Source organism: Zophobas morio, unplaced genomic scaffold (genome assembly GCF_036711695.1).
Source record: "Zophobas morio isolate AGI-343-1 ecotype UQ-CSIRO unplaced genomic scaffold, CSIRO_AGI_Zmor_V1 ptg000024l, whole genome shotgun sequence".
Lineage (NCBI taxonomy): Eukaryota > Metazoa > Arthropoda > Insecta > Coleoptera > Tenebrionidae > Zophobas > Zophobas morio.
In genome coordinates, this window is record NW_026972129.1 from 912,405 (window position 1) to 924,525 (window position 12,121).

Sequence of the window (12,121 nt, forward strand, 5' to 3'; positions counted from 1 at the left end):
ATTGTGGGTTATTTTACTTATTCCAAAAATAAAAAAGTTTAGAATGGTATTCATTGTTATGGTAGGGACATCGTCTAAACACAAATTAAAATCACTTGCACTCATTGTATAAGGATCTCCGCCGTTTAAAATGGTTTAACTTTTGTACATATCTGTTTTTCTCTTTGACAGAAAGACATCGTGCATAATCACTTAAATTATCCATACTTTAAAAACAAATCACACACCTTCACTTAAACCCGTCACATTAACCTCAAACGAAAATATTAATTTCCGATTTACCGCTTGAAACACACGGATGTATTTTGGGTGACGAGGAATTCAGACCAAAACAGCGTTCTGTATTTTTATTTTTATTACGTATTTTTAAACTCAAATCGCCAAAAAAAGCACCCTGATACACAGAAAAGATATGAAAGAAGCTATTCACGTGTTTATTTTCTAGATAAATACCTACACTTTTAAATGAAATGCGAAAATGTTAACATTGCCACTTATGAAGTTTCACGGCGCTTGTCAAACGCTGAGTTCCCGCCACAGCGTGACGTCACGTGTTATTGGCTAATTGCACATAGGTCATGTACGGTCTATCTTCAGAGTTAAAAAAATATCTCTGCATAAAGAAGATAGAAGTATTATAAATTGCGACGTATTTATCAATAATTCACCAAACCCGTGCATTTTTGTTTCACACTTTTTTGTCTCAGATAATTCATATTTATTATATTTCACAACAATTTTACGAAGATCTCTTAAAGTTGCTTCTAAACGTTGATTAAACACATACAGATAGTCCCATTCTATTGTTTCGAGCGTGCACTCTGACGGCAGGCGAACAAGTGATGGCATTTGACGTTTCTCTGTCAAACGTCGGCAAATACCATGGTAGAAGGAGACATGGTATAGGCATACGCATCGGGTGTGACGTCAAGTGGGGTGAAATTAGCGCGAAATTTAAAATACAAACTTTCGTTATCCGACAACTAATTGACGTATTGGACAGAGCAATGACAACTCAAGCTGAAATTCCCTAGACTTCCCTAGCGAAGCTCACAAGAGTCACAAGGACGTTGATGCCACCTAACGTCACAAATGGATGCGCAGACCATTTTTAAATTGGTACATCGGATGCCTATACCATGTCTCCTTCTACCATGGGCAAATACATAGTTTGGAATCAAGGTTAGTTAATAGAGAACAGGTTACCACATAAACGAGTTTGTGGGCAAAATCGCTTACGGGGGAGGAGAGGTGTCAGCCACATGTGACGTCAAAATGAGGTTGGTATTACTTGGGAATTTTTAGTAACTTGTAATTTTGAGTTGGTGTGACCGATCAGCTGATGCCTTTAATCTGTACGATCTGTACCGCTAATTCTGACGTTTGGTGTTAGTACTGCGACTCGTGTAACCCTATTTTGCCTTAAATTAAATTTATTTGTGTTTAAGCTAAAATGAAATGTTTTGATTATTACTAGAAAGGAAAAAGTAAACCAGTAAATGCAGATTTTCAGATTTTTTTGCATAAAAAAAAATCTGTTAATAGTGTCGCATTTGTTATTTTCAAGTTCTACTGGCAGCAAAACATTGTTCTTGAGGTTTATTAAATTGTTCTTTACACAGGATTGAAATTTGCGAAGTAGAAGCGGTCACTTGATTAAAAGTTTCCGTTTTTAGTGCGTTACTCGAGTATTTAAAACGGGCAATTTTCGCGCCATTTGAGAGCCCCTTGTGACGTATAAATATGGCATCCCAATGTGGCAACCTTATCTATTAAATGACTTTGGTTTGGAATCTAATCGCTCGCTTAGACTATCACCAACTAGTGGCGGCTCGTGACTGTCTGATCTGGTGAGGCGATGATAGAAATTTGAGAATATAATTAATATCATTAATAATAATATCATTAATAATAATAATAATAATAAGAGGCAATATGACAAGTGCTATAGTTTATTTTTGGAAGAAGCTAACGAAGAAAATGATTTGCTTTGGAGGTTAACATAAACAAAGTTCCTATAAATTGAGCAATTTATTGTTGTTTCTTTAGGTTGTTTTGATTATGGGAGTATCACGAGCCATGAGACGTGATGAGTTGACAAAAATCACCATTGATGACATGCAGGATCGCAATTTTACCGTTACGAATTCAGATTATACCTATAAGACTAATTTAGAATTGGGTCCAAATGAATCCAACCATTTTAATTCAAATGAAAACGAAAATAGTGTAAATAAGTAGTGTAGTAAAGTTTGATAAAACTTATATTGTTTATCCGACAATAAATAAATTTTCTAGCAAGTGTCTGCTTTTATTCAAGTGTCGAAATTTGTAAAAATGACATTTACTTTAACGGCCCTTACTTATAGTAGCGGCCGCGAAATTTGATTTCGCGGACTGTGTGACGTACGCGAACTGGTCAATTCATATTTTGTCGGACGCGGGTTGTAATAAATTTGAACTTACGGAAACACGTTCTTGGACTGAGTAATAATCTTTTGCCACACCATACAGTACAAAACCCACAAAAACCTCACGGGCCCATTTCAAGTTGGATTTGCGATATCGCAAGAAATGGAAGGTGCGATGGCAGTAGTCGTAACAGCGAATCGCAATCACGAATCACAAAAACTGCCTTCACAATAGTTACATCTTCCATAGCAAATCCAACATGAAATTAGTCCTTCCAGAGAACAAGCAACACTAGTAATGAAGGAAGGTGATCTGCTAGATGTGCTATATAGGGCATATGGGTAACTAATCTTCATTCTGAAAGGGGGAGAGACCACTGAGGGAATGAAGCTAAATAAATAAGTCGATGTACGGTAACTTTAAAAAACAAATCCAAGGCATCTAGTGACAATTAACCGATCAGCTAACTAATGTAACCGTAATATAAAGCATTGATATTAATTCAAACAATTTTAATATTAAAGTTTTTGAATCACACTGTAACTTTAACTTTGATTTAATTCATTTTGCAAAACTGCAGATACATAAAAAATAATAATAAAATTTATTGTTATTCTCTGAGATCATACACGTTCTGCATTGTCCATAATTACTCAATGAAATAAGGACGCATACTTTGGATATTTAGTGTACGCGATGTAAAAACTCACTATTATAGTATTATGTTGAATCACCTGCCATGACTTGGTAAAGGAAATCCGTCAAGCGTCCATGATATCTGAGGAGTAGGATTACCAGATGCACTACATTTGAGTGATACAGCGGGTCCAGGTTGCAGTGTTTGTTCTATAAAGCTGTAAAGTAATGTAGGCGGTGCATCTGTAAAAAAAAACATTTTAATTATAAATTTATCTACTGTAAAATTTCTTCCAGTGGCGGCTCGTAGATGGTCTCAATTGGTCAATTATCCTCCAAAAAATAAAAACTGAAGAAAGTATTTTTTTGTCAAAATTACGTTTTGTCAGTTATGTATTTCTATATGTTATACCATGACATGAATAAAAAATTCAACAAGATAACCAGTCTGATTCACGATTCGTTGGGTCAATTATAAATATTGACTTCGTGCAGAGTATTATACGTAGTTATATCTTTTGAGTGGGAGTTAAATAAACTTATAGCAAAATTCGTTTAAAGCAGTCAAACATAGCCCATTGCGTTCTGCAATCATCATAACTACTGTATCGGTCGGGAAGCCGGGTAGATATTCGCATTCAGCTTGATAGCGTCTACAGAAGTTCAATTCAACACTATGAAAACGTAATAAAAAATCGTTACGTTATATCGAAAATTCTAGATTTTATTATTTGTGTTGCATTTGAATGAGGAAAATGAAGATTCCGGAAATCTCGGTGTATTGCGTAGTTTAATAACTTTGTGGCGGAATTTGACATTATTTTCAAAGACCATTTAGAGGGAAATGCTAATTTTGAGGAGACTTCGAAAATAATTCAGAATGAGTTACTTGATTTCATCCTTGCTGTTTGTCAAGACAAAATTAAATCTGAATTCGGTGCTAACAGATTTTATAGCGGTTTAAGTTGACGACACGACTGACAGTTCTACAAAAATGCCAATGATGCGTATTTTTAGATACGTTCTTAATGGTTTAATGTACGAATGATTTTTGGCTTTATTAATCCCTTTGGGACAATAGCTATAAACCTGAGCGACGAAATTTTTAACCACCAGTTAAATTTAATTATGCAAAAAGCTCTTTCGTCAGAAAACAACCTAAAATCTATTTATTGGATGACGTAATAAAAGTACAATTACCAAAGGCAGCACCAACCGGATGGAAGTCCATCGTGAGGTGTGTTGAAACTGTACGTGTATTTAAAAACGAAGTTTTGACGTGTTTTGATACAAGACGAATATTATATATTGAGACCGACCAAAACACTCTAATTGGGGGTCTGAAAAATTATTATTTATGTGATGAAGATTTCACGTGTTGTTTAAATTTTTTTTATAATATTTTGCCACATTGCAATATTCTTCTTAAGAAGCTGAAAATAAGAAGTATTGATATTATAACAGGGAGAAAACGCATAACAAACTGTGAAGGTAATATTAAAAGAATAAGGTCAAATTTAGTTGCAAATTCGGATCTTCCTACAACTTCACACGCAAATGTATTAAAAATACGAAGAATGGACATGGAAAATATTGTAAAGCGTCATATAGGAATAGAAATATAAAACTGACCCTCTAGTAGAGTAAACTACGAGCCGCTACTGGTTTCTTCCAAATAGAGAACACAGATAGGATTCATTCATTTATTTCTTAATACGCCTTTTAACTTTCAACTATAAACATTCATTGTCGTCCCACACATTGAGCACGCTTCCTCTGCCAGACTGCCCTCTCTCATTACATTGTCCCTACTCACATTTCAACCAGTGTATATTTAGGTTAAACCTAAATATATAACATATTTAGCGTTTATTATTATTAATACAATGAAACTTAAAATACTTTGTTGTGTAAAACTGAACATCATTTACAATATAGAGGTAATATTGCATAAATTTTGCATAGGTGGTAACACTTCGGTTAATTTAAAACAATTTTCTTCCCAATTTTAATGTCCCCCTAAAACGAAGAGAACTAACTGATTTGCGGTGACAGTTTTTTTTCTTAACAATCCTTATCTATACAGGGTGATTCGGCCTAAATGATGAATGTAATTTGTGGTTAGCGGCAACCCGCTAACCCCGTTATTCATTTATTTCGTGATTTACGCTAGAATTTCAAAAATATCACAAATCCACGAAGTCTGTGGTTTTAAAAATGTCAAGACAATTATCTGGTGCCCTATATAAGAAACGATCAACTTGCTCCTTTGTAAAGACTGGTGCCTTTTTTGGAGTATATCCCTCGTTTTGTCTCTTCAGAAACGTACGTAACTTGGAATATTTACTAATATTCACGCCGTTTTCAATTTCCAAAGTTGATCGCAACATTGAATACTGTGAACATAACGAAGACAGTTTCACTTTCTTTACTAATTTTGTGAAATACACCATAAGGACATCCTCAGAATATATTTGCACTGCTTTTTCCTTACACCACTCCAATGTTAAAACGTTGATATGCACTTTCATAAATTTCTCGGGATTTCTGGGGAAGAAGATTTAACGAAACTTCTTTGGCCCACTCAAATATATCTTCTGGTACTTGATTACAATCCATTTTTACTTTAACTTGCAACTTAATTCCCAAATTTGCAATATGGCGGATAACGTTTGAAAATTTTCCATGACTACATCGAAATGGGCTAATTTTGTTTCCAACGAGTTTTTGGTTAATTTTAATTGTTCAAAAGCAAAAATGAAATACACTGACCGGCAAAAAAAAACCGGCCACCCTGAAAAATTTCGCAAAACCACTTTAAAAATAATTCATTTAATTAATAATCATTAATTAATTAATTAAACGATCGTTATTTTATTAAAGAACCATACAGTATTGACACATGATCTATAAATTAGCATAAAAAAGAGGATAAATAAACGCAGAAATAAATTTAATTTAACAAAATACCAGAACCATACCAAATAAGATATTTTCTTAATTAAAACTATAAAGGAGGCTGTTGCAAACAGTGTTTTTCGTCATTTGATTATAAGTTTGGTCGTTAATAAACGTTTTCACGCGAAAACAATGCCGTTAACTCTTACAGACGTATCTCAAATTGTGGCTCTGTTTCTGTTATTCTGGTGAAAAGTAGTGGCGAAGTTTGTATGGGAAAAATATTTGTATTGTAAATTTAAATTTTTACGTGAAACTTGGTTTTACTTAATACTCTCCAACACAAATAATGAAACACGTATTTCAGATTGTTTCGAGATTTCACTCCTAAGAAGATGAAAGGGGGTGACAAAGTTTTTATGAGCAAACATTTTTTATGTCGATTTTTACTGGAAATTGTATTAATGTCCTTCAACACATTTTTTACTTGAAGGTTGATAATAATGCGGGGGAGGGAGGGAGGGAGGGAGGGAGGGAGGGAGGGAGGGAATCAAACAATTAGCTCTCACGGTACAATAGAATAGAACAGAATAGAATAGAATAGAATATTTATTAACGGGATACCCCTATTACAATATTAATTCAATTATTTATCATACAAGAAACAAACTTACAAAACTGAATATAATAAATATTAAACAATAAATAAATACGTGCAAAATAAAATTAAAAATTATTAACTAGAAATGTTCATCATGCGTCTAATTGGATGGTTTTGCGATCTTTTTGTTATAGATTATAGACAAAGGAATTCTGAAAATCAGTTGACTACGAGTCAATCTGCTATCAGCAGGCAACACAATGAAAGATAATTTCTCTAGTAAGCAGGCATTATCTATCTCACCATTAATAAGTCCTCGAAGAAATGGAATATCGGAAATTATGCGATGAGTTTCCAGTGAATTAATATGAAAATTACACATTACCCAAGTGTAATTACCCTGTATATGAGTTCGACCAAGTTTAAATTCTAATAAGCGAAGGAATTTTTTCTGTACTCTTTCCAATAAATCACAATCAGTTTTATAATTAGGATACCATATGGAAGAACAATAAACTAGGTGAGATCGAACAAGAGAAAAGTATAATATTTTAAGGGTCGAAATCGAAAAATGTTGACAATGCCTCCAAATGAGCCCAAGAATCCGTATTAATTTATTAAAAATAAAATAATTTAATGATTCTTAAATGTTAATCTAGAATCGAAAACAACACCTAAATCTTTGACTTCCTCAACACGAGACAAGGTAGAATTACCCAAATAATAGTAAAAGTTCACCCTCAGAGGAGGTTTTACCCACACGGAAAGTAGCCCGTGCAATGGGTTATGATTTTTTGAATCATTGATTTATGAATGGTTAAAAATAGTTGAAAATTTAATTGAGTGTTTTCAAAGGATGTGGCATTTTGCCACCGTTCGAATTTTTTTAATCTGATAAATAACTGTTGCAATAAAAATTAACAAAATCACATAAAATTGAAAAAAATGACGCCTTCGAAAAATTCAAACGGGGGCAGCAAGATCAATGTTTCGTAACTGCGTATATAAAATTGCGCCGTTGTAAATTACAAAATGTTGCTATGAAACGAAAAAACAGAACGCATGTTTTCGGACAAAATGCAAGCCGATTTCTGGTCGCCCTCACTCGGGTCAGGTGAGGAAAGACGCTAAGCGGGGGCTCACATCTACTCCCACTCTAAAACGCAAACTACAGACACGACGAGATCGTATTTTGAAATACTTTTGTCATATTATAATCGGTGGAGTGTTACAAGTCGACGACGATACCCGAACTAAGTTGAATCTTTCTGTGTACGCTGTGACTAAGATTCACCTCTCCCGTCGAAAATGTTTACGTCCCTCAGAATTCACTGAGTTCACAGTTCGAGAAACGAATGAATGGCTTGAGTAAAACCTGCTCTTAAGAAATGATATAATAAGACACTTGTTAACATTCAAAGGCAATAAGTTGTTTTCTGTCCAATCATATAAGATATTAGGATCTGATTGTAATTCAAGTGCATCCTTCACGGAACTAACAGTTTTAAATACCTTCAAATCGTCCGCATACAACAAAATTGGAGTAACGAAAGCCACGCATTAAATCGTTAATGAACAGTGAAAACAAAATTTGTCCGCAGTGCGATCCTTGAGGTACGCCTGATGGAACTAAATAAGGAAACGACATGTAACTACCAATCCAAACTTGCTGTGATCTTCCCGACAGGAATGATGTTAACCATTTAACGGTATTATTGTTAAACCCTAATTGACTCAATTTACAGAATAATAACCTATGATTTACCTTATCAAAGGCTTTTGAAAAATCAGTATGCATGGAATCCACTTGTAATTTTGTATCGAAAGCTTCATTTAAGTAACAATAATATTCCATTAAAATAGTACAAGTAGACCTATGTTTGCGGAAACCATGTTGTTTGATGGAGATGATAGAAGAAGAAATCCATTCCAATTGTTTGGCTACAATAGAATCAATTATTTTAGGGATGGTAGACTGATTGCAAACACCTCTGTAATCGTCGATCTTATTACGATCCCCAGGTTTAAAAATAGGTGTAACGTAACTATTTTTCCAGGCCTTAGGAAATTTACCCTGAGACAAAGATACCTTGAAAAGTTCACACAAGGTTATTGTAATTGTGTAAATGTAGTTCTTCAGCAGAACGTTTGGAATGCCATCAGCTCCAGGATGGAAAGAATGTTTAAGACGAGCAATATTTTCAAAAACTTCTGCTATCTCAACTTTCAGTCCAGAATCAGCTACTTCATTGATACCATCAAACTCTTGATCAAAATCATTGTTGGCATCTTCTACGTAAACCGAGGAAAAAAACTCCGCAAACAAATTGGAAATTTCAGTGCCAGTTTTGGCAAACTTCTGGAAATATTACAATTCACAAGGAATACCACTACTTTTTTTCCTATCTAATAAATTTCCAGAAGAACTGTGGATTATTTGTAATGCTGTCGCTGACTTTAGAAAGGTAGGAATTATATAGATTTTCGTTAAGTTCTTTACATTGGGTCCTTAAGATTTTAAAATATTCATAGTCATCATATCTGCGAGTTTTCTTATAGACTAAATAGACAATTTTCTTAAGACGACACAAATCTTTTAACTCTTTATTAAACCATCGGGGGTAAGTTGATGAAAAATAATGTACCCTTTTCTTAGGAATATATGTGTCCGTTCCAAAAAAAAACAACATTATAAAAAGCAGTAACCATATCATCTAATTCAAGACCAGAAAAAAGATTGATCCAATTAATACAGTAGGCTAAAAAGTAATTCAACTGTTGAAAATCACTGTTAGCAAAATCAAATACATTGGCTTGTGAAGATAATTTTTTTGAAGGCGAAATATAAAAAATGGACCACGAATAAGGAATATGATGATAACTTTCAGCAAAAATAGGATCTACTGCGGATGAGACTAGCAAATCAAGAATGTTCGTAAAAACGAGATCTAAAAAAACGTTTCGGTTATTTGGAATATTGTTTACTTGATTTAGGTTTAAAAATGAATAAGTGTTATTAATCACATCGAAATAATCCCTCGAAGAACCCATTAATTCATTATTGGTAGAACTGTTATTACTCCAGATAAGTTGTGGAAGATTGAAATCACCGGCTATAACATATGCTAAATCAGGAAATTGATTAAGTATAGATTCTAAATCGGCCACGTGGTTCCGATAAATGTTAATATCAGATGTAGGAGGAATGTAAACTCCTCCAACAATTAAATTTAAATTGTTAACCTGTATCGTAATAAATATACTCTCAACGTTATAACCAGAAAAAACACAAGATGAATTAAAGAGTTTATTAACCGCTACCAGTACACCACCTCCTCGAGATTTCCCACTAGTGCGATCAGTACGGTAAATATTGAAATTACTTAGCAATAATTCTTCATTACGTATTTTGTTTCATAACCAAGTTTCCGTGATAATAATAATGTCATAAACACAAGAATTTACCTTTAAAGAGAAATCTTGAAGTCTAGTCCGTATGCCACCCATGTTTTGAAAATAAAAATTGATTACTTTTTTGAAATATTTCTCCTAACTTTTTTCATTTCAATACATGGAGTTTTATTTTTGAACTTCAAAGTTATATAGGTTTCCCCATTTGCAACTCTGTTATTAAATTCTTTTCTAATACGGTTATTTTATTATATTCGCGCTGCATTAACGTTAAATCCGGATTAAAATGATGATCACGGTCACTATTTAATTTATTTGATTTTAGTATATTGTTGGCCGTGATTTCGGAGTCATATATAATTTTAAGGGGTCTGTTTGTATCAGGTTTTTTTTCACCGAGTCTAATAATTTTGTTGGGTTGAGGATAACTTCCTTGAGGAGATAAAATGTTCAGAACTTGACTGACATCTTCAGCAACTTCATGAGCTATATATATATAATAATTAATGACTTGTTGCCTAGCTCTTTTCAAAAGGATCGTATTCCGTCCTATGCCAGTGTTACTACTAAATCAACAGCTATTGTACAGCCTAAGAACACCGAGAAAAAAGTATCGAAAACGAAGGCCGAATTGTTAGGAAAAGTTAATCCCGTGGAAAATAATTTGAGCATTTCTAACGTAAAGTCGTCGCGTAGTGGTGGAATAATAATCAGCTGTAGGGGAAAGTCCCCTCATTCGGACCTAGTGGGACATTTTTTCAATTAAAACCAAAATGTAATACGATATTAACTTATCTAGTGTTGAGCCATTAACTTTGACATGTTTTCAATGTTTGGTAATTTTTTTAGAATTTTTTGAAACATCCAAATTGGTTAAAAAAAATAATTTTTGAAGGTCTGCAAGTGGTCCAAAATAGGAGACTGGGTTCCTAAATTGGACCACTATATTCTTGAATTGAACCACCTGTTCTTAAATTGAGCTTTCTTAGTCAAAATGCATGAAATGAACATAATTTTATTTAAAATGTGAAAAAAAAACAATATTCAATTTTAAAAAATAATAACAAAAATAAACGTTTTAGAACTACATGTAAACTGAACAATACTGTTATAATTAGGTACAATAATCACATAAATAACGCTTTGTGCGCGATTCAGCTCCTGAACATGTTTCGTGAACCCATGTTTGCATCCATTGCACTGAATCATGTCTTCCAGCGTTGTTTCCTCGCAGAGGAAGCAGTACCATTCTTGCACATTGGCCTCTATAATAACGTCTTGTTTTGTATTTGGTATTTTGTCCTTACGCAAACCAGATGGACCTGCTTTGGGTTCTTTAAGTTCATCAACAAATTTGCTCTTAGTCTTCTGTTTTTTCTTTTGTTCCAACTGTTCCTTGTAAGGTGTCGTTGTTAATATTGTAGTTTTTTGCGTCTATCTTTTTCTTTTTGTTGTTTGCTTAATTATCTTGGGCATAGGTGAAATTTCTAGAGGTCTATAATTAGAGAGCGGAAAATATGCAGCAAAATTTTGGGAAATATGATCATATGATATGCACCAAATTTATGCAAATATGCAGTAACTTTCTTAATATATGCAGAGATATGCAGCTGCATATGCTCCAAAAACTAAAAAAAAGCGTAATAACCGAACTAAATTTATTTACAAATTACAAAATTAGTATTAATCGACTATTTAATTACTATTTTGGTAACAATTTATTTTTAAATATTTTTCGAAATATTCTAACCAAAAGTTTTCCGATGATTCTAAAGTATATTTGGTATAGAAAAACTGTGTACTACGTCCACAGATATAAAAATCCTTACCGGTTTAAAGCAGACGCGACAAAACAGTTCCTTCTTGAAGAATATGTTCAGGAAAAGGTTTAATCCATAAATTAATTTGAGTTATCTTCGATATATTAACACACATGTATCGCTTAAAATGCTTTAAATGCAAACTCACGATGAAAAGTAATAGGGTAACGTCCCTTCAACCACCATAACACATACCATTAATACATTTAAGTAACGAACAAAAATATTGGGAATGAATGGTATTTCCAATAGTAATTAGGGCCCAAATTTACCTGGAAGAATGGCTTAACACCCAATGGATTCTCCAAACTACCATAAAACCCAAACCTTTACTAGTTATTTG

General features: G+C 33.4%; 1 protein-coding gene across 16 annotated transcripts in view; it reads right to left on the reverse strand.

Annotated features, from left to right (window-relative positions):
- Dscam2 (Down syndrome cell adhesion molecule 2) overlaps positions 1–12,121 on the reverse strand; it is a 956,598-nt gene that overhangs the window by 734,055 nt on the left and 210,422 nt on the right. For all 16 annotated transcript variants that reach the window (XR_010281598.1, XM_064064644.1, XM_064064647.1 and 13 more), the window contains exon 8: positions 3,147–3,291. Coding sequence is in view for 15 of the 16 variants with exons in the window: in XM_064064644.1 (XP_063920714.1) it covers positions 3,147–3,291 (145 nt within the window). In the remaining variant the exon portion in view is untranslated. The remainder of the gene's footprint in view (positions 1–3,146; positions 3,292–12,121) is intronic.